The 22,810-nt window shown below is 40.8% G+C and overlaps 1 protein-coding gene across 1 annotated transcript in view; it reads left to right on the forward strand.

Moving 5' to 3' along the window:
- The window catches only part of LRP5 (LDL receptor related protein 5), a gene marked incomplete at its 5' end in the record, with an annotated part of 72,549 nt that overhangs the window by 27,425 nt on the left and 22,314 nt on the right, over positions 1-22,810 (forward strand). The window contains 6 exons of the mRNA XM_081919143.1: positions 11,489-11,705; positions 14,155-14,444; positions 14,882-15,108; positions 16,819-17,003; positions 18,162-18,485; positions 20,019-20,221. Of these exons, the coding sequence (XP_081775269.1) occupies positions 11,489-11,705; positions 14,155-14,444; positions 14,882-15,108; positions 16,819-17,003; positions 18,162-18,485; positions 20,019-20,221 (1,446 nt within the window). The remainder of the gene's footprint in view (positions 1-11,488; positions 11,706-14,154; positions 14,445-14,881; positions 15,109-16,818; positions 17,004-18,161; positions 18,486-20,018; positions 20,222-22,810) is intronic.

The raw sequence follows: 22,810 nt of genomic DNA on the forward strand, positions 1-22,810 counted from the left end.
TTTATTACTTGGTGCCATGTGCAACCTAATTGCTTTCCATATTGCCGTATTGGAGAAAGATTCTCAGCTAACTACTGTAAATGTGAACATGCATCAGACTTCTCTCTTCTTGTGGGAGTTATCTAGGATAAGATTTATCTCTAGCTTTACTTACTGCTGCTATAGTAAGATGTGGGCTTGAAAGAAGGCTGTAGAAATGGATTTGACCAAAGCTTAACTGCCAGTGGTCTTCCACTGTAGCAATAACAAGGCCAGATATTATGAATCTTGTTAAAACATAACACATGCTATGGATGTCCAGGTCTCCCAACAGTCATTTGGGTCAGCTTTCCTGTGGTATTTCATTTCTCACCCTTCAATATATATTTTTTATAATTGCATTTAAACTTGATAAGCTAGGGGTGGCCCAAATTACTCCGATCAAAATGAATGTAGAAAGTGAAACAACCAAAAGCTTAACTGGGGTCCACTCTGTCCATAGCAACTTCTGAAAATAGGGTGTGTAAAACCTTAGAATTTACGTGTGCCACAAAGTACATGTTTATGTGGTCAATACTACTTCAAGAGCCCTGGAGTCGGCCCTCCCCTATTTTTGTAACATAAAAACAAAACTGTGTCGCTGACTGTACAGCAAAAAACCCATGACAAGAAACTTCAGGGGTCTGTTGGATCACAGGGGTATTTTTTCTGCTCCATCTTGGACTCCAAAAAAAGAGAGAGCTGAACAAACTTTTAAAGCAGTTGGAAATGGAAGCTGGGGGGGGGGTATGGGGTGAGCGCAGAGGCGCTGCAAAATTTGGTTGGAGGCTGCATGTAGCGGCCTTTGAGGAAGAGGAGGAAGCAGACTTTGCAGAAAACAAGCAATATAGAACTACTTTTTGTAGGTGCATCTTGAGTTCACAATCTTTCAGTCACATTTCCTTGTTTTCATCACTGTGTTGGGATCTTAAGATACCAATAATTGATTTGTGGGTGTGGGTGTGAGGGGGGTTAAGCAAAGGCACAATCGTCTCCTGCAGCTTATCTCATGGGTGGGGTGGAAGCTGGGTCCTGTTACTCCTGCATCATGTCATGCATTTTAATTATTAACTTTATAATAAGGGAGGGGTCTCACAAATGAATGTTCCAAGTAAATAAAATCAAAGGCTTTTACTAAAACGTTAATAACAACAACAAATAGCCATAGTAACAAGGAACACATGACCGGAGACAGCTTTTCTGCCCTTGCTGTTATATGCAAACCTAGTAACCCTTCATGCTTTTGACCATTGTAGTGTAATTTGATTTTTCATAGCCTTGTTCACCATTTGAAGCGGTATGGAAGATGGTGTGAGTGAGCCGACATTGGTTATACTCAGAGTAGCCGCTTTTGAAATCAATGGAATTAAGACCATTGATTTCAATGTGTGTACTCCTAATAGGACATAGTTTGATATCACCCAGTTTTCAAATTAAGGCACAATCTAATGCAGTCATTTGGGGAGGGGGGAAGCATAGCAAAGTGGCAGAGCATTTTCAGTATATGGCATCTCCATATATATGTATCTTATTATAAAAGCATCAGGTAGCTGATGGTGGGAAAAACCTTTGCCTGAGACCCTGGAAAGCTACTGTCAGCCAGAGTAGACTGCGCTGGGCAAGAACATCAAATAGCTTGGCCTGGCTAAGGCAGCTTTCCCCCTCTTTGGGCCTCAGGCTGAATGGAGGCAAGCAGCTTGCCACTTACTCCCCTTTCAGCCTATCTGCCAGGCGCCAGATGTGTGCATGTCCCTGTGTGCCGCTCTCCGCTGCCAGCATTTTGCTAGCAGCAGGAGGGCATGTGCACATGTGGCACCATCCTCTTTGCTTGCTTGCTCCAAACCAAACGGGATTGGCTGGTGGTGGTAGCAAGAAGTTCCTCTCCTCGATTCCTGCTTGGCTTTATGCCCAGCTGTTAAAAGTTCAGGATCCTTTTCCTTATTTCTGTCTGTTCACCCGAGCGGCGGTGGCGGCTGGTAAATAACACTGCTCAGGATGGTGCTGCCTCTGCCGTTGCCATCTATTACCTTAATCTTTTAAGAGACATGTTTCCCCCCAGGCTTTTGTTAAAGCTAAGCCCTGTCTTCTGTATGTTATAATTAATTATTTGTATTGATGTTCTGTATATTGATGTAACCTTTGTGTTTTTAATTTTGCTGCATACCACTTAGAGGTTAATAAATGGATAATAATAATAATAATAATAATAATAATAATAATAATAATAATAATATCCTGTCCCTACAGGGTTTTAAATTATTTTCCTTAATATCTGAGGGCTGTCCTTTGTATGTAGGAAATCCCTCCTAGGCTCTCCTTCCCCATTATTCCTGCCTGGCATGTTTGCATGTAGGTACCATGTATGAAAATAGCAAGGATGACAGAGACCTTTGCTTCAAGACAATAAAGGGTCTGGAAACCAAGCCTTATGAGGAACACTGGAGGGAGTTGGGTGTGTTTAGCCTCGGAAAGAGATTAAGAGGAGATATGATAGCTGTCTTCAAATATCTAAAGGGCTGTCACATGGAAGATGGAGCACATTTGTTTTCTAGGACCCAAACCAATGGATTCAAGTTACAAGAAAGTAGATTCCAACCAGACAGGAAGAATTTCTGGTGGTAAGAGCTGTTCCACAGTGGAACACACTCCCTCAGGAGGTGGTAGACTCTCCTTTATTGGGTGTTGTTAAACAGAGGTTGGATGGCTATCTATCTGTCTTGGATGAGATTTGTACATGGCTGGGGGTTGGACTAGATGACTCCCAGGGTTCCTTCCAGCTCTGTGATTCTTCCGTGTCCTCTTTCATTCTCAGTGGATGTACAAATTGCTTTCCTCCAAAGGGCAAATACAAATAGTAAGGAGGCAGGCTTTCAGTTGCTAATAGACACCTCCAGAATTTGCTTCCTGCTAAAATGTATAGGCCTGAAAGTCCTCCAAAAGCAGAAGAAAAAGATTGTACTTCAATTGCCATTTTAGGGGTTAGGGATATAGGTGTGCATGTATTAGCTGTATGACTTTTGCATGCTGTCAGTTTGTCATATATTTAGACTGGCTGCTGCCTGCCCTGAAGGTATACTGGAACAGGATTGAGCAATTCTGTGAAGATAAAGAACGGAAGACTTGTGTAGAATTCAATAATAGCTAGAATCAGAATTAAGAGACATTTCTTTTATTCAGGATTAACTTGGTCTAGTTAACCCCCAAAGAAACTCCCAAATGACATTTATTTCATAGAATTATGGAATTGTAGACTTGAAAGGGACCCCAACGGCCATCTAGCCCAAACCCTGCAATTATTTATTTACTTGTATCGTTATTTAATTATATTTGTTGGTTGCTTTCCTCACAAAAGTGACCCAAAGCAACTTAAATTTAATTAAAAGACATGCAACCAATAAAAGCCTAAAAACACATACATAGAGAAATTCTCTTCGGGGGTATTCCTCAACAGTTACTTCATTCCCATACTCAATGAAACCGTTGCCTAATGTAATCCCCCATCACTTAGGCATTTGTATCCACATTTGTTATTCCTGTATTGAGTGTTTTAATGTAACTCATAGGTGAACAGTACAAGCCGCACAGATTTCTACTTTTTGTATATAAAACAAACATTGCAATTGTATGGAGACTTCCAGTTGATACAAAACACAAGTACGTACGTTTCTACTATCATAATAAACATTAATTTTTAGAATCTGTTTTAGGGTTTTCTTTGAGAAATCTAATTGACCCCACCTCCTACAATCCTGCTTTGTTGTTTTACAGCAGGCATCCCCAAACTCGGCCCTCCAGATGTTTTGGGACTACAACTCCCATCATCCCTAGCTAACAGAACCAGTGGTCAGGGATGATGGGAATTGTAGTCCCAAAACATCGGGGGGGGGGAGTTTGGGGATGCCTGTTTTAGGGAATGCTCATACATTATTGTTTTTTAAACCATCCAGCAGCAGCAACTGCCTTTTCTGCTGTTGCTTGACTTCTCCCAGCTATTAACCTTGCAGGTTACAGGCCCCATTGTAAAAAGCAGCTGCACCTGGAAACTGATTGGAAGTGGGTTGGGTAGGTATGGCCAAGAGTAACTACTAATACCACTACCACTACAATTTCTTACTCACCCTTCACTATAAGGTTCCACAGCACATTATGGCAACTAAAAAATACAATATTAAAACACGTTTAAATCAAATTACAGTCACACTAATAGGATGGGTCCTGAAATACCTATCAGGCATCAAAAGGAAAGAGGAGTGTTTTCAGCATGCAGAACACTTGTATAGAATTCAAATAATAACTGGAATTTGAATTCAGGGACGTTTCTTTTATTGAGGATTAACTTGGTCCAGTTCGTGCGGTGGTGGCAGCAGTAGCATCTCTTAGCAGCAGCAGCAGCAGCAGTATATTTGGCCAGTCAGTTCCATATAATTTCTCTCTATAGCTCGGAGCTAGAGCCCCTGACGAGCATGTGGGAAGGTCCAGGTTCGGTCCCTGTTATCTCCTGGTGGTGCTGGGAGAGATTTCTGCCTGAAACCCTGGAGGTTTGATAATGCTGAGCTTCCTATAATTATCTGAATATTTCCCATCACAGTTATGATTCACAACAGAGGGCTTTATTTGTACTATTTTAAAGTTCTTTCTGATGTGTGTACCTTTGTCTGATTAACTAGTTCCAAATAAGTCTTGGACACTGAATCATCTGCATTCTTCTTCTTCTTCTTCTTCTTCTTCTTCTTCTTCTTCTTCTTCTTCTTCTTCTTCTTCTTCTTCTTCTTCTTCTTCTTCTTCTTCTTTCATTCTATAACAAACAAAAACAATTACCCCCCACAGTTTAAAAGGCCATAGCTTGTCTAATTAACCAAAGGCCTGGGAGAAGAGGATTGTTTTTGCCTGGCATGTAAAGATATGTAAGAAAGATGCCAGGCGAGGCTCCCTGGGGAGAGCATTCCACTAGCAGGGAGCCACCAGAGAAAAGGCTCGTTCTTGTGTTGCCACCCTCTGGATTTCTCATGGAGGGGGCACACAAAGAAGGGCCTCAGATGATCATCGCAGGGCCTGGGTTGGTTCAGTCCTTGAGGTATGCTTTCCTAACTACAGAATAGATAGAGGATGACTGGCTTCCTTGGGTAGATGAGTTGGAATGAGATTGAGGAAGGACTAAGGCTTAAATTTACTTTTCTTTTCCATTATAATGGATCATTGCATTGCTTTGGAAATACCTTTAAAACAATGGGTTAAATTTTACAACTGGCAAGTGTACTTTTGGTTGCGGAAGACATTCCTGCTGTAGCTTACTGTACTTCCCATAAGTTGTTCCTAAGGCCCAAGGGATCCTCCAAAACAATATTTGAACTGGTGACGTGCCCCCTTGTGTAAGCAGATGTATTTTTTCTTTCTTGGAAAGGGCACCATTAGAGCCAAGCTCATTTAAAAAAAATAAATCTTCTCTTAAATGGATACACAAACATATGTGCGTATCTACAGGTGTGATCTTACGATATTCATTACATAGGTTAAAACACAAATGGATGCTTCCATATTTATGAGCTGTAGGCCTCGAGTTTAAATGAGGCCATTACTTAATATCTCTCCAAATTTTGGCAAACAGAATTGTACATGTGTAGCTATCGGCAATGAAAGTCCCTGATGCGTATTAATTCAAGGTGGGGAGAGTAACATGCATTGATCTTTAATTAGTCAACGGAGCACAGTTTGCAGAATCTTGTTAGGTATTAATAGATGCTTGCGTTGCCTGGGGGTAGGGGAAAAGAATGGGTTAGCGTAATTGAGCCTATCTCTAATCATTCCTTATGTCATGAAATTCCAGCCAGACACAATCAGTGTGCCTTGCTTTGGTTTTGTCAGTGGGAGCCTTAGAGAGTGTTTGTGTGCAAAATTTGCTTTTAACCTGCTATGCTCTTGTTTTGTAATACTTAGGGACAGGTATTTGCTTTCTGAAAAACGTTATCATCCTTATTGATGAGACAGTGAAGGAAGGCAACTACCAGAGAAGGGTGTTGGTATACATCTGTTATGTTACAGTTGTCTCGGACATGACATAACAGCTACTAATCCATGCTACCCATTGTCTTGCCTGATGCTTGGCTTTGGGAGTTTATGAAAACAGAAAGCCACGTGTGTTTGGTAGACTTCCATATTTCACGGTGAATTTACACTCTGGGTTCCCTGCCCTCCAGAATGAGTAAAAGAAATTGGTATAGGTTGGACACCTGAAAAAGCTATTTGAGGAGCAAAGAAAGATATACAGTGAATTATTGGTGTAATGGAAGACCTGAAATTATAGAGTTTAATTGAACCATGTCTGAATTGAGGCTATGATCCAGTTCAGGTAAAACAAAAAACTTCTTAGTTTCATGGTTTAAATAGTGTAAATATTTGAGTGTCTTTGAACATGCACATAAAGAATTATATATGCATTAGGTAAGGAATGTCTTTCAAAACTACTACTATTGGGAAAATAGAGGCTATTGTCCCCCTTTTTTGAAGAAAAAAAAGCACACACCTACTTTAGTCGGGATTGCTCTCCCAGTGTTCATAAGCATGACACTGCACGCCTTCTAAAAATGGAAAGGATGCAAGAGTATGTTGCATCCCCCCCCCCGAAAAAGCCCAAAGCTCACTCTTGATTTAACCTGAAGTAGAATCACAGGGGTGATGTGATGTCTCAACATGCCCTTGGTTTGTATTGAAAAGCTATATTTTGAATGCAACGTGTCACAACTTCAGTCAAAGAGCTCATTGTAGCATAGAAACTTCCATTATCTTTCCCTTTTACTGGGCAGCTGCTCTCTTTTTTCTAATCACATTTGGCTTTATTAAAATGTTTTGCATGGCTTTAGCCTGGATCAGACTAATGACACCTAGGAGGGAGCAAAAGGAATCCTGAGAAGCAGAAAGGCTGACCTGCATCATACCCAAAGGTGCATGTGAAAATGATGACCCATTAATAGTGTAGACTAGGACATGACTTTTGAAATTAACAGTTAGAAGATATCCAAAATGTTGCCTATTGTCCATAATTTTATTTGTCTTTAGTTGCTAGCTAGCCTGAGGCAAGCATATTTATTGGTCCTTTATTGGAATAGATAGCGAATCATTTTGTTTATATTTTTGCAAAATTACTTTGCAGCCTGCCATATTGGACCTCAGCCCAGAGAAATACCTGGTTGGTGGATGTTGTTTCTCTCTCTTCCCTCCCCCACCCCATTTATTTCATTCATCTTTTCCTCAAACTTTCTCCTTAGAGGAACATTGGGGCTCTTTGAATAAGCAAATTGATATGCTGTTAAATGAATTTGGTAACTTTCACCAAATGATAAAGGAGAAAAAGCAGCATATATGAATCATTGTTAGTCATGTGAAACTTTTTTTGCCTTTTTTTTTTTTTACCTGAGTTGCACTATAATTTATGGGTGCTGACCCATACTTGTGAACGCAGTGGTTTAACAGAACTGGGTCATTGTAGGTCTAGGCGAACAACTCAAGTTTCCGATTGTGTCACAAGAACATATAGCTAATCTGCAGTGCTAACAAGTAGGAGAGCAAATGTAGCATCTTTAGAGGCAGAAATTCTGCATGTGTCTGGATAGGCATGGTGCACAATGCACTTTAATTATATTCTTTCTTTGGAGTTATATTCTTTTCTGAGTGTAAATTGGAATCTCAGCCAACAATAAAATAGAACAAGACTAAGCAATGAAGGAATGGAATGTATTTCAGCCTTGGTGCGAAGTCAGAATCACATTCGTTTGTAAAATAAAACGTGTGAATAAGCTGTGGACATTGGATTCATTATAACTTTCCAGGATTGTTCCTTTCTTTTCAGCAGCTCTCCCCTTTCGATTTTTGCTGCTAAGTCCATTGAGCCTTTAGAGGGAATAATTGTCTTTAGGTTGTGATCTTTCATGGGTTCTGCTTTTAAAAAAAAAGCTGTTTGCTAGACAAAAAGATAATGCATAACTGTTGTGTAGCCAATCCTAAGACTACATCATGCTTGCAAGCGTGACCCTTGGGTGATGCAGAGAAAAGCTAAGCCACACATCACTGAACATGCTGTAGATATTAAAATAGTTTGACAGAGGGGAAACCTCTATTATAAATTGGGGTTTGATTTGGAAAAGTCTGCGGTGTTGGATCTCATTTGGAATATCTGAGAAGCCAGTCCTAAAAGAATTGCAGCTTAGTTTAAGGGTGTGTTTAAGTTGCGGCAGACTAAGTGCGCCTCACTTGTCAAAAATTTTAGTGAAGCTTTCTGTGTTGTTAAAGGTTTCCCTTCAACTAATTATCTCATGCAAAAGGAAGTGTGCATTGTAGATATTTGTTATGGTTATGTTTGCGGCTTATTAGCATAATTACACAGAAACGGGGATTGAAGTTTCTTGTTTTATAACAATGTTGTGGTTCACAGTTGCCATCACAGCTGGTGAATTATCTATTCACAATGCATTCCATATGTGCTGGAGACCACATTGAGTAGGAATTTACAGGGCACAAGAGAGGAGTGTAAATAGTGGGGGTAGATATGCTACTCTCCCCCCCCCCTCCCCTCCATCCTGAGAATCCATGTATGAAAGGCTTGGTAGAACAATGGGGGTCATACTTTGTGTTTGAACTTCAAATGAACATTCAAATGCAATTTAATTTTGGCCAAGGGGCCTGAGCATTGGCAGGAGCAGTTGGCTGAACTGCAGATAAATATCAAACTTTATTACAGAGTGCCTATAGGGTATGAATGTGTCCATAAGAACTCTGCTTCTGATACTTCCTAGATAGTGCAGCAGGGAGGTTGTAAGGAGAGAGTTACCGCTGGGTCTAATAGTAGCATGGACTTGTTCAGGTTCACAGCCCACTTGTGGAGACTGTGCTGTGGCATTTCATAAGCACCTGGTTTATGTGGCATTTGAAAACCTGACAGTTTTGCAGATTTACATTCAATAAGTTTACTTCCCCAAAAGATACTCCAGACTAGCTGTCTACAGCGGGGGTTCTGCATTATTTAATCCACAGATATAATTGGAGGGTGAAAAATATAACACTCCACCTCATTTGGTGGGACCAGCCTTTCTCAGCCTAGTGCCCTCCAGGTGTTTGAGAGCACAACTCTTATTTGCTTTAGCCAGCAAGAACGAAGGGAGTCTAAAGTATCTGAAGGGCACCAGATTGGGGAAGGCTGCTATAAATCAGTGTGATCTTGCAACAAAAGATTGTGCCACTGCAATTGATGGAACTTGTTTGAGTAAATTTGGTAAGGTTTGCAAGATTCTATTTTAAGGGAAACTTAAAAATCCAAAGTGTTTTAAAACAGTAGATTGCACTTTTGGAAAGAGTTGTAATTCAAGTCTGAACTAACTTCTTGATTTCAAGGCAATTTTTGCCATGTGGATTATATTAGGATCATATGCTTGAACACAGTAAGCATAAAAACAGTAGGTTTGGGACGTAAATTAACACCACCATTCAAAATAAGATTTTACCCACATGTCAAAGAAAGAGATTTGATGATGCGGCTAGAAAAAAGCAAAACCTTCAAATGCTAGTTATATAAATCAAATTCAGTTTTATTCCAGGCAGGATCTGAAGCAGATAAAAGCCTTGTTCACACACAACGCTAAGCCAGACTATGGCTTAAAAGTCTTAAAGTAAAAGAGTAAATGTGCTGGTGGATAGTTAGAAAAGCGTCAACAATTTGCTCCCTCTCTGCTCTTGCTGCAATGCTAAGCCATGGTTTGGCTTATTGTTGCATGTGAACCAGAACTCATGGTTTGCCGCACACAAATCATGAGCTGTAACCAAAGTTTGTTCTTGGCCTATTGCTTGTAGGTGACAAACCATGAGCCCAGGTTTTCACATAATGCTAAGCCAAACCATGGTTTGGATCCTGGTAGCAAGGCAAGATGCTAAGGGTGGGGTGGGTGGGAGAGAGCAAGCACTGTTGATTATCTAACTGCACCAGCATGCTCGCTCATTAATGCCTTGTGTTACATACAGACGAGGCCACAGAAATATCTTTGGCTGCCCCAGTCAGTGACAGGTGGTTTACAATATGAAAGCACAATAATACAATACATACTAACAAACTATAGCTCCTCCCCTCACTTGTCATCACTAGCTGTAAATTGCTGGATATAAACAGTTATTATGCAGGGATTTTGTTTAGGCATAGATGTACATAGTGATTGATTTTGAAACATGAGGCATAATGCTTCAACAGTAAACATGAACCAAAGAACGCTAAGATTCAAGAGGAGTTTTGTATACCTTAAGAGCTTCCAGGTAATTGGTTCAAAGTGTGGCCTGAAGGCACATGAGACTGCCACCTTGCTGAAGGCGAGCAGGTCAGTGCCTGGAAGGGGAACCACCTGGAAACCACATGGATATCGCCTTAGATTGCATTATTGAAGAAATGTGGAAAATGTAAGAAAACTAATACAGTGGTACCTCGGGTTAACTACTTAATTCATTTCAGAGGTCCGTTCTTAACCTGAAACTGTTCTTAACCTGAAGCACCACTTTAGCTAATGGGGCCTCCTGCTGCTGCCGCGCCGCCGGAGCACGATTTCTGTTCTCATCCTGAAGCAAAGTTCTTAACCCGAGCTACTATTTCTGGGTTAGCGGAGTCTGTAACCTGAAGCGTATGTAAATTGAGGTACCATTGTAAATAAAAGACCTGGTTTAGGGTTGACACTAAATCATGATTTGTTTAGCTTGACTGTGTTTCATCAGAACCTGACTCACTAACTGGAGGATCATAAATGATGGTTTGAAGCTGGCTTGTGAATCTCTGCTTATACTATTGCTTTTCGTTACATCAAAATCGGATACCCTTAAAAAACAACTCCTAGTTGAGTTTCATCACTACCCACCTGTCTACAGAGACACAATGTAAAAGCAGTTCAAAAACAAAACTGTTCATGCGGCTAAAAGGCTGCCTTGTGACTTCTCCTATGTTTCTTTCCCTTGTCACTGCCTGGCAACAGGCTCCTTTCCTTGCTCACCCCTTCACTGACAAGGTCTTCCTCTCCAGCCCAGCTGCCTAGAGCTCCAGCAGCGTTGCAAGAGGGAAACTGTCAAAGAGACAATGTGCTGTTTTACCCATTATCTCACAAGGGATGTGTTAAAATCTCTGCCAACAGTTATACAGATGCAGTCACAGAGTTTGACCTAAAGGCCTCCGTCAGCCATTCTCACTTGCTTCTGCTGACACCTGTTTGTTCTGCTGCTTGCTCACCAGTTAAGTTTTTGCAATGAAAACTACATGCTTTGGGAAAACAGAAAGGCAGTTCCCTTCTTGACCTATTTGTATGGCTCCAAGAGGAATTCAACTGACTGCCACTAAAAGCACAAAAGCTGGACTAGATAGACCTTGGTCTGACCCCACAAGGCAGTTCTTATTAAGGAGTGATCAAACAATTATTGTAGTTTGACTGTTTTATATATTCTCATGCTTTTGCAGGTAATAAACATAGATGGTACCATGAGAAAAACTCTCATAGAAGATAAACTTCCACATATATTTGGATTTACTTTGCTGGGTGACTACATCTACTGGACAGACTGGCAGAGGCGAAGCATTGAAAGAGTGCACAAAATAAGGGCAAGTAGGGACATAATCATCGATCAGTTGCCAGACCTGATGGGCCTTAAAGCGGCAAGTGTCACTAAAGCTGTCGGTAAGTGAAGACAACGTACAGTTGATTTGTACTGGGTTCCATAATAATCACTTTTGCAGTAAAAGCAATAGGCAATTTATTGTACTGGCAGAATAAGCCACTATTTAAAGAATACTTAATGTGTTAAGTAGGAACACAAACTTGCATTGGTCAAATCCTGCAAGTTCCTTGTCTGATGGAAAAGGGGATCTTGGGGAAGTCTCCTCTTTGTCCCAAGAGCTGTCAGATTTATAAGAGTCGTGCCTAACCCATCCCCTGCAGTGAGTTTGGGGATGAAGTGAGGGAGTGAATACGTTTTTGGTCCCCATCAGTTTTGAGCCCATTGCAGGGGCTTTTACTTGGATGATGCAAAGCAAGTGGTAGGTATGTTCATCACCCAAATATGTTTCCTTGGCTGCCCAGCAGCTTTCACTTGTGTGCGATTTCCAAGCTGCCAGGGATTTTCTTGGTGGCAAAGGGGAAAATGCATGCATTATCATACCATTGGACCATGGCAGATTGAGGGCCTGGGAAGAGAGAACTGCTGATTAATTTTTGCTCCCTATATAACTTTTTGTGGCTGATATTGGGAGTTTCAAGCATTGATAGGCTCCCTTCAACCCTGCTCAACCCCACTTTTCAAACCTTGTTGTCCATCCTCTCTACTAGCAAGTTATGCATAGATAATTGTGAAGGGAAGGAAGCTTCCTGCCCAGTCCATGACCAAAAAGATTGTGTGGGCTGATCTTGGGGAAGTTCAATAAATCCCCCCCCCCACTTTTCCATGTTTATATTTATGATGCAAAAGGAGTAATTTGTTGTGCATCATTGCAAATGAGAAACAAGTGTGCTTTTTAGAGATGCACTGGATAGGCCACAAAGCATACCCACTTGTAATACCTTCCCATTTTAGGCTTAGTGGCAAAAGGCACACATCATTAGCAGCAGATTCTATTATGCTCTCTTGACCTATTTTTATGTCTAGAGAGGCTTTCAGTTTAATTATGATGTCTGAAAAGAGCGACCATTTGTTACCCTTCATGTCTGCAGATAGAAGGATCTATATTGCTCCTATGTGAAAGCCTGCCTCCTGTCTTTACTTATTAACTGAGTTCATGTTTCACCCTATTCTTGTACTTGTGAAGCTAGCATTTCCCCCCTTACTGGAGTCACTCTGCAGCTTCTTTATTCACTTTGTTATCCCCTCCACAAAGCCTAATCCAAGCACTTACCCAGCTTCCTATGTTGACATTTCCTTACAGGTCAGGGGTGGGGAACTGGATTTGGCCACTGGGTTGGATCCAGAGCTGGCCCGCCCTCCATTTTTGACAGGTTAGCAGAGTATACTGTGGAGTCATATTTGCTGGCTGTAGGAAAGACAGTTTCCAAGCCTGGCCTTGTGATAATGCAACTTAGCACTCTTGTCTCCAGGGTGTTCAGGATTTTCCAGTTGACCTGGAATCTGTTGCACTTCAAAAAGTGGATCAGTTTTGGTGTATGTAACTCAGCAATAATAATAATTTTGATACTAAATAGAACAGTGGGCTGCTGGGGAAGGTGTATGAGGGATCTATTTTGCCAAAGTAGTAAAAGACCTTTGTAGTGAGGGCTACATGGAAACTGGAGCATATTTGCCATCTGTATTGGAAGCTGAAGTTGGTCAAACATAGAATTGTAGAGTTGGAGGGGACCAGGAATATTTTGCCCACAACCCTGAGATTAAGAGTCTCATGCTCTTCCAACTGACTATCCTAGGAATGATGTGGGGCATTTCACTGACCTTTCTGTACACAGTCAAATGTTTGCATCATGTCAGGGTAGACAGGAACGTCAATTCAGAATAACATAGTAAGCATTTATATTGGGGGGGAGGGTATTTTCATAGCTAGAAGTGCTACACATATATGGCTTTGGTAATCCATACATCACCCCTGTAATGTAGGTTAGTACTGTTCCAATGTTGTGAGTGGAGGCTTGCCTAAGGCCACCTAGTTATTTCATGGTTTCATGACTGAGGTGAACATTTCAAATAGCTCTCTAATAGGAATGAATAAACAAGTGGGGAATGATCTTTTAAGCAGCTTTCTTAAGACAGACTCCTCCTAAGAAGACAAGTCCATTGAGTTGACATAGAGTCTGTTTTGAGGTCATTTTGGGCACATGAGGCAGTTTTCAACTAACTGGGCTGGTGCAAGTATTAGCACCAGCCCAGGAGGATTTCATCCCTCTACCCCCCCATGTCATGCCCATATCTGCTTTAGAGGCTTTGGGGACACTCCCCAAGAATAGATTTAGGGGGGCACATGGGGTAGAGGATGGGGAGAACATTCTGTTGCACAAGGAGAAACTCTTGAACTTTCCCCCCATCTCCTCCTTCCCTTCCCTCCCTCCCCAGTGTCTATAGCCATGGTGTACATGACATTCTATCGTAGCCAAGTTTTCTTCTTCAAAGAACTGTTTTCCTTTCCAGGAACAAATCCATGTGCCGAGAACAATGGAGGCTGCAGCCACCTGTGTTTCTTCACCCCTCAGGAGTGCAGATGTGCCTGTCCCATTGGACTGGAGCTGCTGAGTGACATGAAGACCTGCATCATTCCAGAAGCCTTTCTTGTTTTCACCAGCAGAGCAGCCATTCATAGGATTTCTCTTGAAACAAACAATAACGACGTAGCCATTCCTCTTACTGGTGTCAAGGAAGCTTCTGCGCTAGACTTTGATGTGTCTGACAACAGAATCTATTGGACAGATATTAGTTTGAAGGTACTCATGGCATCCGAATATAACAGATCGTTTTGTATGCAGCTAGTTTCAGTACACTTCCTCCACAACAGTAGTCTGATAATAAATAAATTTGTCCTGTAGGTCTTACAAAATATAACACTTGGGTGAATGTAATGAAAAGCAATAAAAAAAATTAAGGACTCTAGCATGAGCTCAATAAATCTGTTTGATTTATATGTGGAAATCAGGAAGTGTAAATAGTTTGTAAATTGTGTTACAAGAACATGCAGATGAACATAAATATTGTTCTGATAATGTCTCTAAAATAGTTGTGGGGTTGTTGTTTTTTGCTTTGGGGCCATGAATTTTTTTAATGCGTATTTTTCCTTTCAATAATAACTTGAGTAAGTGAGATATTACTTAATTTCATTTGTGTTCCTGAATGCCTGTAATATTTCAACAAAATTGTTTTGTAGACAATAAGCCGAGCTTTCATGAATGGAAGTGCAATTGAGCATGTGATTGAGTTTGGCTTGGATTACCCTGAAGGAATGGCTGTAGACTGGATGGGGAAGAACCTTTATTGGGCAGATACCGGGACCAATAGAATTGAAGTGGCGCGGTTGGATGGGCTGTACCGACAAGTTCTGGTGTGGAAGGATTTGGACAACCCAAGGTCTTTAGCTCTTGATCCATCTAAAGGGTAAGGAAGCTTTATCCTCCCCCCACCCCCAGCATAGTAACAGTAATAGGCAATGCTGTACTATACACGTTGAGGTTAGGGGCCAAAGCTAATACAGTGGTGCCTCGCAAGACGAAATTAATCCGTTCCGTGAGGCTCTTCGTATAGCGGTTTTTTCGTCTTGCGAAGCAAGCCCATTGACAGCTTAGCGGATTAGCGCTACAGCTGTCAAGCGGCTTTCAGCGATCAGCTGTTAAGCGGCTTATCAGCGGAACAGCTGATAAGCGGCTTAGCGGCTTTAAAAAAGGAAGAAAAAAGCGGAAAAAACCTGCGGGAGGGGATGCAAGATTTGTTTCGTCTTGCAAAGCAACCCCATAGGGGAATTCATTTTACGAAGCGCCTCCAAAACGGAAAACCCTTTCGTCTAGCGGGTTTTTCGTCTTGCGAGGCGTTCGTCTTGCGGGGCACCACTGTACACATGTCCTGTCAATTCATAATATGGCAACTATTAGGTTGTGGTTCCTGTCTGACCATTTTGATTCTTTCAGACAAGCTGGTATTATCAAGGAGTTGGAAATTGCTCGTTGCAGATGTCCCTAAGATTATGAAATGGCCCAAAAACATTATTCTTAACTTTTTTCTTGGCTTGTGAAGATGTTGTCCATCTGCCTTCCAGTTTAAATGTCTCACTGATATCTTAAGTCTCATACCATGATGACTACACTTTCCCTCCATGGTTGGAAGCAGTATGCTTCTGAAAACCAGTTGGTGGAATCATTGGGGAGAGTGCTGTGATGTTTAGGTCCTGCTTGTCGGCTTCTCATGGGTATCTGGTTGGCAGCTGTGAAAACAGGATGCTGGAGTAGATGGGCCAATGGCCTGTTCCATCAGACTCTTCATAGGTTCTCATGTTCCTGTTTTTTTCTTTAGGCTTAAAGACTTTTTTAAAATGAAAAGGCGAATTTTCTATTCCAACAGGATGCCCAAAATGGTTTTGACAGCTACACAGCCCCTGACCACCCACAGCCTTCTCCCACAGCCTCCCATCTTCCTGCTCCAGAATAATTCCAGAGAGAATAATTTATGAAAAGAGTACCAATACTGAATGTAGTGTTGGTTTTCTTATGCAGACTGCTTTAGCAGTTCTTCATGGAAGTAAAAAGCAGGATACAAAATGTTATCATATAATAAATAAACAGAAATTAGCTTTTAAGTTATGAAGGAAGATCCAAAGAGTCTCAAGGAAAATCAATTTGGTTGGCTTTAGTTGACTTCTGCTTATATAGTCACAAGAATGCTGGTCCTTTATGGCTCTAGACTCAAGGGTGTAAAATACGCAAGGGATCATCCAGTTGCTTCCAAACTCTTGAGTTCTCTAGAAATCGAAAGGCTGAATGCTCCTACACAAATGTTGGTTCTGTAAAACGTCGTTGGGATTATTGTTATAAGCAGTGTCTATATTGAACGCTATTTCATATACACAAGCTGATAGGAATCTTCAAATTTCTGAAATACTCATTGAAACAGAATATGTATTGTCTAAATGTTCAGCATAGTTCAGTTAATATTGTTATTCATTAGTTAATAAACACATAAATTCAGTTATTACAAAACTCACAATACATTGTGTTGTTTTCTTTTTAAATGTCTGGAAGTAAACAAAGGTCTAGGTACATTGTCTTGATATGGTTTAAGTAGCTAATTATTGTTTGTTCTGTTTTTTAATTGCAGGTACATGTATTGGACAGAGTGGGGTGGCAAACCAAAGATTGTTCGGGCATACATGGATGGTACAAACAGCATCACTCTTGTGGATAAAGTGGGCCGTGCCAACGATCTCACTATTGATTATGAAGATCAAAGACTCTATTGGACTGACCTTGACACAAGCATGATCGAATCATCAAATATGCTTGGTAGTGTGCCTCTACTTGGAAAATATCAGATGTGATGTACAGAAAAGTTTCTATATAAATTAGGTGGCAGAATTCTCTTAAACCAGGAAAATTCAGTCCAAGAGTTCCAGGCTTCAGCTTTAATTTTTATATGTGTCTTCGTTAGTTTTAATATCAACATTTAATGAAATATTCAGTTCAACAAACTGAAGAAAACATGCTACGTATAAAAACTATTCTGATTTGCTAAACTGGACAATGGCAATATAATTCACTTCCTTGTAAACGCTCTTGTAAGCGTTATGTGAATTTATAATTTGGTGTAAAACTTAATTTGGAGGTATATATGAGCATATTTAAAATTCTTGAATATTCTTTGTATTTTAAGATATTTTTTTAAAACCCACTAAAATATTTGAAAGGCTTGGCCTGTGAAATGAAAGAAAAATCATGTGCATTTCTGAAGCAATTGTAGCTTCAATCAGTCAGATTTTATAGTTCTTAGCAGCTCTTCTTAACAGTTCTTACAATATAAATCGTACAAAAACCAAGAGTATGTTAAACAAAGAAGTAGCTCCTTTTATACATTCACTACCCATCCTCAGAATAACATTTGCAGCAAAGTATAGGCTGTAATCGGGTGCAGGGAGAGGGGTTTGCCTGAAAATAGGCTTTTCCATTAAGTGAAGCTGAGTTAGTAGCTTGCAAATGGTTTTGTGTGTGTGTGTGTGTGTGTGTGTGTGTGTGTGTGTGAGAGAGAGAGAGAGAGAGAGAGAGAGAGAGAGAGAGACAGACAGACAGACCAAAGCACTCATTGGGAATGTTCAAGAATAAATACGGTTCTTGAGTTCCAAACCTAGTTCAGTCCTTTTTTTCCAAAGTGTAATATTGTTATTTTTAAAATAAACTCAACAAGCAGTGCTGCTGTGCAGGTTTTCCTGGGCTGGGGGATTGGGAATTGTAGAGTGGCTGTGATGGGCAACCTGCCTTCATGGTAATTAAAAGGTCATTGGTGATCATTTAAAATCCTTGTGGCATCCAAAGTAGACATGGTATGTTTTGAAAGCAAAAAAAGAGAAAAAGTTAAAATTTATCTCCTGCAATTAATCTTTTATCATTTGGTTACCTAATTCTCTCTCTTTTTACATTTATTAACAACATATGTTCATGTTTCCTCAGGACAAGAGAGGGAAATAATAGCTGATGATCTACCTCATCCCTTTGGCCTAACTCAGTACAGTGACTTCATCTACTGGACAGATTGGAACCTTCACAGCATAGAAAGAGCGGACAAGACAAATGGGAGGAACCGGACGCTAATTCAGGGACGTCTGGATTTTGTGATGGATATATTGGTTTTCCACTCATCGCGTCAAGATGGCTTCAACGACTGTGTACAAAACAATGGGCACTGTGGGCAGCTGTGCCTGGCCGTACCCAATGGCTATACTTGTGGCTGTGCATCTCACTACACGTTGGATCCCAACAGCCGGAACTGCAGTTGTATGTGTTTTACCTTTTTCTGCAGTTGTAAAAATACTTGCGACTATTTTCTCGTAGCGAGCCCTTGGTTCACATACATGCCTTCATTGTACATGTTGGCCGTGTTCACACACGTGTGTGTGTGTGTATTTATTTAAGTGTTTCTGTACTACTTTTGGGATTGCCAAAGTAATTTTTCTCAGAACCCCGCCCCCTTTTAATTAAAAAACCACTTTTTTTTGCAACACGTGTAATGCTGAATGTGCAAAAGTTAAATGTGCATAAGTTGCAGGCTTACCATATAACACACATGCATATTCTATAGAAATACATAATGTAAATGCACGTGGGAGAGAAAGAGTTGAAACTTTGGGAGGGATCCACAGCTGATGCTGCCAGAAGCATCTGGAGAACATCCCACCCTTGGAGGTTGTACTCTCTCTCCCTTTCTCTGTTCTAGCCCACCCCACTAAAACAGAGTCTTGGCTCAAGTGCGTGCAGGACAAAGCAAGAAAGTTGGAGTAAGGTAGAAGATCCTAAGAAAGAATTTGGAAAGGAAAAGCTAGCTAGAGGAAGAAACCATTTATTTCCTGCTGTAGGGTAGGCTGGGCAGACTCATTTACTTCCTTCCACAGAGCCTGCATGCCTGATCAGGGGTGGTTCTTCACCCTCAATCAATCATGAAGTGCTAATTCTTCCCTTGAATTAGCGCTAGTCCCAGCAGTCTCATGATGTTGCTTCTTCCCAAAGTTGAATGATGGGTGGGTGGAGCAGCACAAAAGAAATTGGTAGCTTTAATTTGCCTTTACTCCAACCCATAAGTACTTGCATGCAGCAACCAACTGGATGATTATGGCTGTTGGTGAGGGTCTATATGCATACTCCCCCAATGTATGCCTGGTTAGGATGGCCTAGCAGTTCCCCCCCTCCCTATCCCCAAATTCAAAAAGATTGTGAATGGTTGTTTCAAACATTTCTATAGTCATATCCACTTGAAGGACTATGCATTTATTTTGTTTTGTTTTGTTTGTGATAGAGAGTAGGCTGGTTGATTCTCTGGGGTTTGGAGCTCATCTATTTAAGACACTGAAACCAATTATATTGTAACATAGTTCCCTGAAACAGACTGTAGAGTCTTATGACTTAATCACAGCTGTTGTGCATTTCAGAGGTTTCCAAAAACATAACTTTGAGATCTGCAATAACTTCAGCTTTACCTTTTGGAGGAAATGCACTGTAGTGTGAAATAAAAAGTTTTGGGATTTGAGCAGTGGGATAATAATTAAGTTTCTAAAATAATTGTATTGTTGAATCATTTGCTCTTCTACTATACTGATTGATAGTTATGTTCCAGTTGAAAATATGATTCTAAATTACTCTTTAACAGTCTTAAACTGTTAACTGTGCATAAACAATAGTAAAACTTGCAAGCTGGAACATTGCTTCTTTCTATTTTTTGATATTTTCACAAATGCAGTTCTTGAGCCTTCCTGTTTTTTCCACGATCCTTGTATTCATAGATGATGATGTTAAATGTTCCCTTTGTTCTTTTAGCACCTAGCAGCTTCTTACTGTTTAGTCAGAAGACTGCAATAAGTCGGATGATACCAGATGACCAGCAGAGCCCAGACATCATCCTTCCTATCCATGGTCTAAGAAATGTCAAGGCTATTGATTATGATCCATTGGACAAATTTATCTATTGGGTAGACGGACGCCAGAATATTATTAAAAGAGCCAAAGATGATGGCACTCAAGTAAGTTTAAAATAATAATAATAACAACAACGGTATATGTCTGTTGGTGTATGTTTTCGTAAAAATGTATCGCAGGTGAGACTTTTATGTGATGTTCTAGAGAATCTCCCCCTTCTAAGAATAGTCCTGTTTGGGGCTCAAATCATTCTGGGAAAGGAATCTGTAGTGTTTCTGAGGCCTTGGAGTGGAGAGCCTTTACAGTACACAATGCCCTCCCAGCATTCCTTCTTCTGCTGCAATAGAGGGCTGCCAGCTCCAAATCAGAGCGTTCCATAGTGAGGCAACACATAGTTATTGAAAAGTGAGGAGGAAAGCTGCCTTTTCTTTCCAATACATTCCATTAATAGTTCTAAGAAATGGGAAGAACCACCCAGTCGTAGTGCCCCTCCCCCGATACTTAATTTATGATGTCAGGAGCTTGAGCAGGCCAGTTCCCGCCCTCCCCCTGTTCTCCATTTTACTTGTGGTGGCGGTGGTTGTTCTTCAGCTGACACCCTGACATTCTGTGGTCTGCTTTACACATCACGCTTAGCCAAAAACAAGCCTCGGTTACAGCTTGTGGTTAGACTGGGGAGAGCTTAAGTGCGAGCCCAGGTTCCGATGGCTTAGCTTGGGTGCTGCAGCATAAGGGACCACAGAAGAGCAAAGCATCTGTAAGCTTTTCTGCAGTAGTCCACATGCTTTCGCGGTCCTGCTAAGCCATAGTTTGGCTTAGGATGACATGCAAACCAGGCATATGTCTCACCTATCAGCTTTAGACTTCATTGATAGACTCACACAGCTTCTCTGATTTTCTAGTTCTTTAGACCCTTTCTCCCTCTCTTCTGCTTAGCTGCCGCCAAATGTCTGGAAGGCTAGAGGACCCTGTAAGGCAGTGATGGCCAAACTTGGCCCTGCAGCTGTTTTGGGACTACACCTCCCATCATCCCTAGCTAACAGGACCAGTGGGCAGGGATGATGGGAATTGTAGTGCCAAAACAGCTGGAGGGCCAAATCTAGCCATCACTGCTATAAGGCCTTTTTAAAAATGTCATTTACTCCCCTTGAGAGTCCCTCAAGCATGTTGAAATAGCTGCCATATGTTTTTGGTGGCTCTGTTTCAATTCCAAACTGACAAGCATACAATATTATGTTTTGAGTTATATGTATATCATTTAGAACTTTTATCATTCATAAATGTCAATCTTGGACCTGATTCAGACTTGCTGACAAATCATGGGTTATTATTTTGAGTACAGTACAGACATGAGCCCCATTCCCCTTTCAACCACCCACCTCTTGCTTTACATGTTACAGGAGATGAGAAGTTTGCAATAAGATTCAGTTTTCCATTTTGTCTAAATACAGGAAACCATGGTTTGTATAACCAGGACAGTTTTCAGTATTTGATGAAATGCAAACTATGAATAAAAGCTTCTCCACTTCTTCTGCACAAAGGATACAGGGGGGAAGTTGAAGGACAGTGTTCGTTCGTCCTTGTTCTCCAAACATCTTTAGATGGTCTGCCTGTGCCTATCTTCTGTGTTAGCTACTGTCTCACAAACAAGGGTTTGTACCACCAACAACTAAATTGAAATCCTGTGTGAAGCAAGTGGGGTGGGGGAAAGATTTTGTAGTGTTTTTTAAAACAAACAAACAAACAAACAAACAAACAAACCCTTCCACACTATTTCTAAATAGACTTAACAAATGGAAGGAATGAAGATGGTACAGAATCCAGCTGTTGCCTCAGACCTTAGGATGCACAAGAAAACTATGAGCCTTCTGTCTCTCTTTCTGCCCCAGTCTTCCTTGTATTGTGCACCAGCTCCACGCTGCATAGGAGCTTCTGTGAGGCTTCAAATCTTTTGAAAGGCAGGACCCTCGTTAGCCTTAACTATAATTTAATATTGTTGCTAATATAATGCAATAAGCATAGTTAAGGTAGACAGGGGGAGTTTTTTTCTGGGGAAGCAGGAGGAGAACATACATTCTATGTTGTGGTCTCAGTGTTATAACTGCAATTTTTATAACCCCCTCATTATGGCACACCTTACACCCTCCACAGCTTACAGTGGGCAGAGTAATGTTGTCCCATGCTGCCTCCTCTTAAGTGGTACATGACCTGTATTTCCAGTGTGTTTTGCTCAAAGACCCCAGAAGATGTTGCAAAGAATTCCTATAAGCAGGTTGAGTTTAAAAAAGGGGGTTGGGGAAAGTACCATGTAGGCTGATGTGATGAATTTTCCATAGCATTTCCAGATAATGAATTATTGTTTGTAGTAAGGAGGGGCCTTATAGTGTCAGATCTGCTCTTTGAGGGATGCCTGCCAGGCGTTAATTGCTAGATGGCTTCCTATTAGTGGCCCTTCCTAGGTGCAAATTACATTGGAAGCTGCTTATTATGACACAGATTGTTGTACAGCATAGGCAAGAGTTTCAGTGTTTGAAGAAGTACCTCCTAGGGACATATGGGTATTAAAAAATTGTACTTTTAATTGTTTGGCGATTTTTGCTACTTCATACTCCAATTAATTCTGTTAATTAGCGTTTTATGAACCTTAATGTTCATAATTGGACATTAAACTTTCATGGTTGTGGTTTTTTTAT

The sequence above is a fragment of the Podarcis melisellensis genome (genome assembly GCF_964234715.1).
Source record: "Podarcis melisellensis genome assembly, chromosome: 1".
Lineage (NCBI taxonomy): Eukaryota > Metazoa > Chordata > Lepidosauria > Squamata > Lacertidae > Podarcis > Podarcis melisellensis.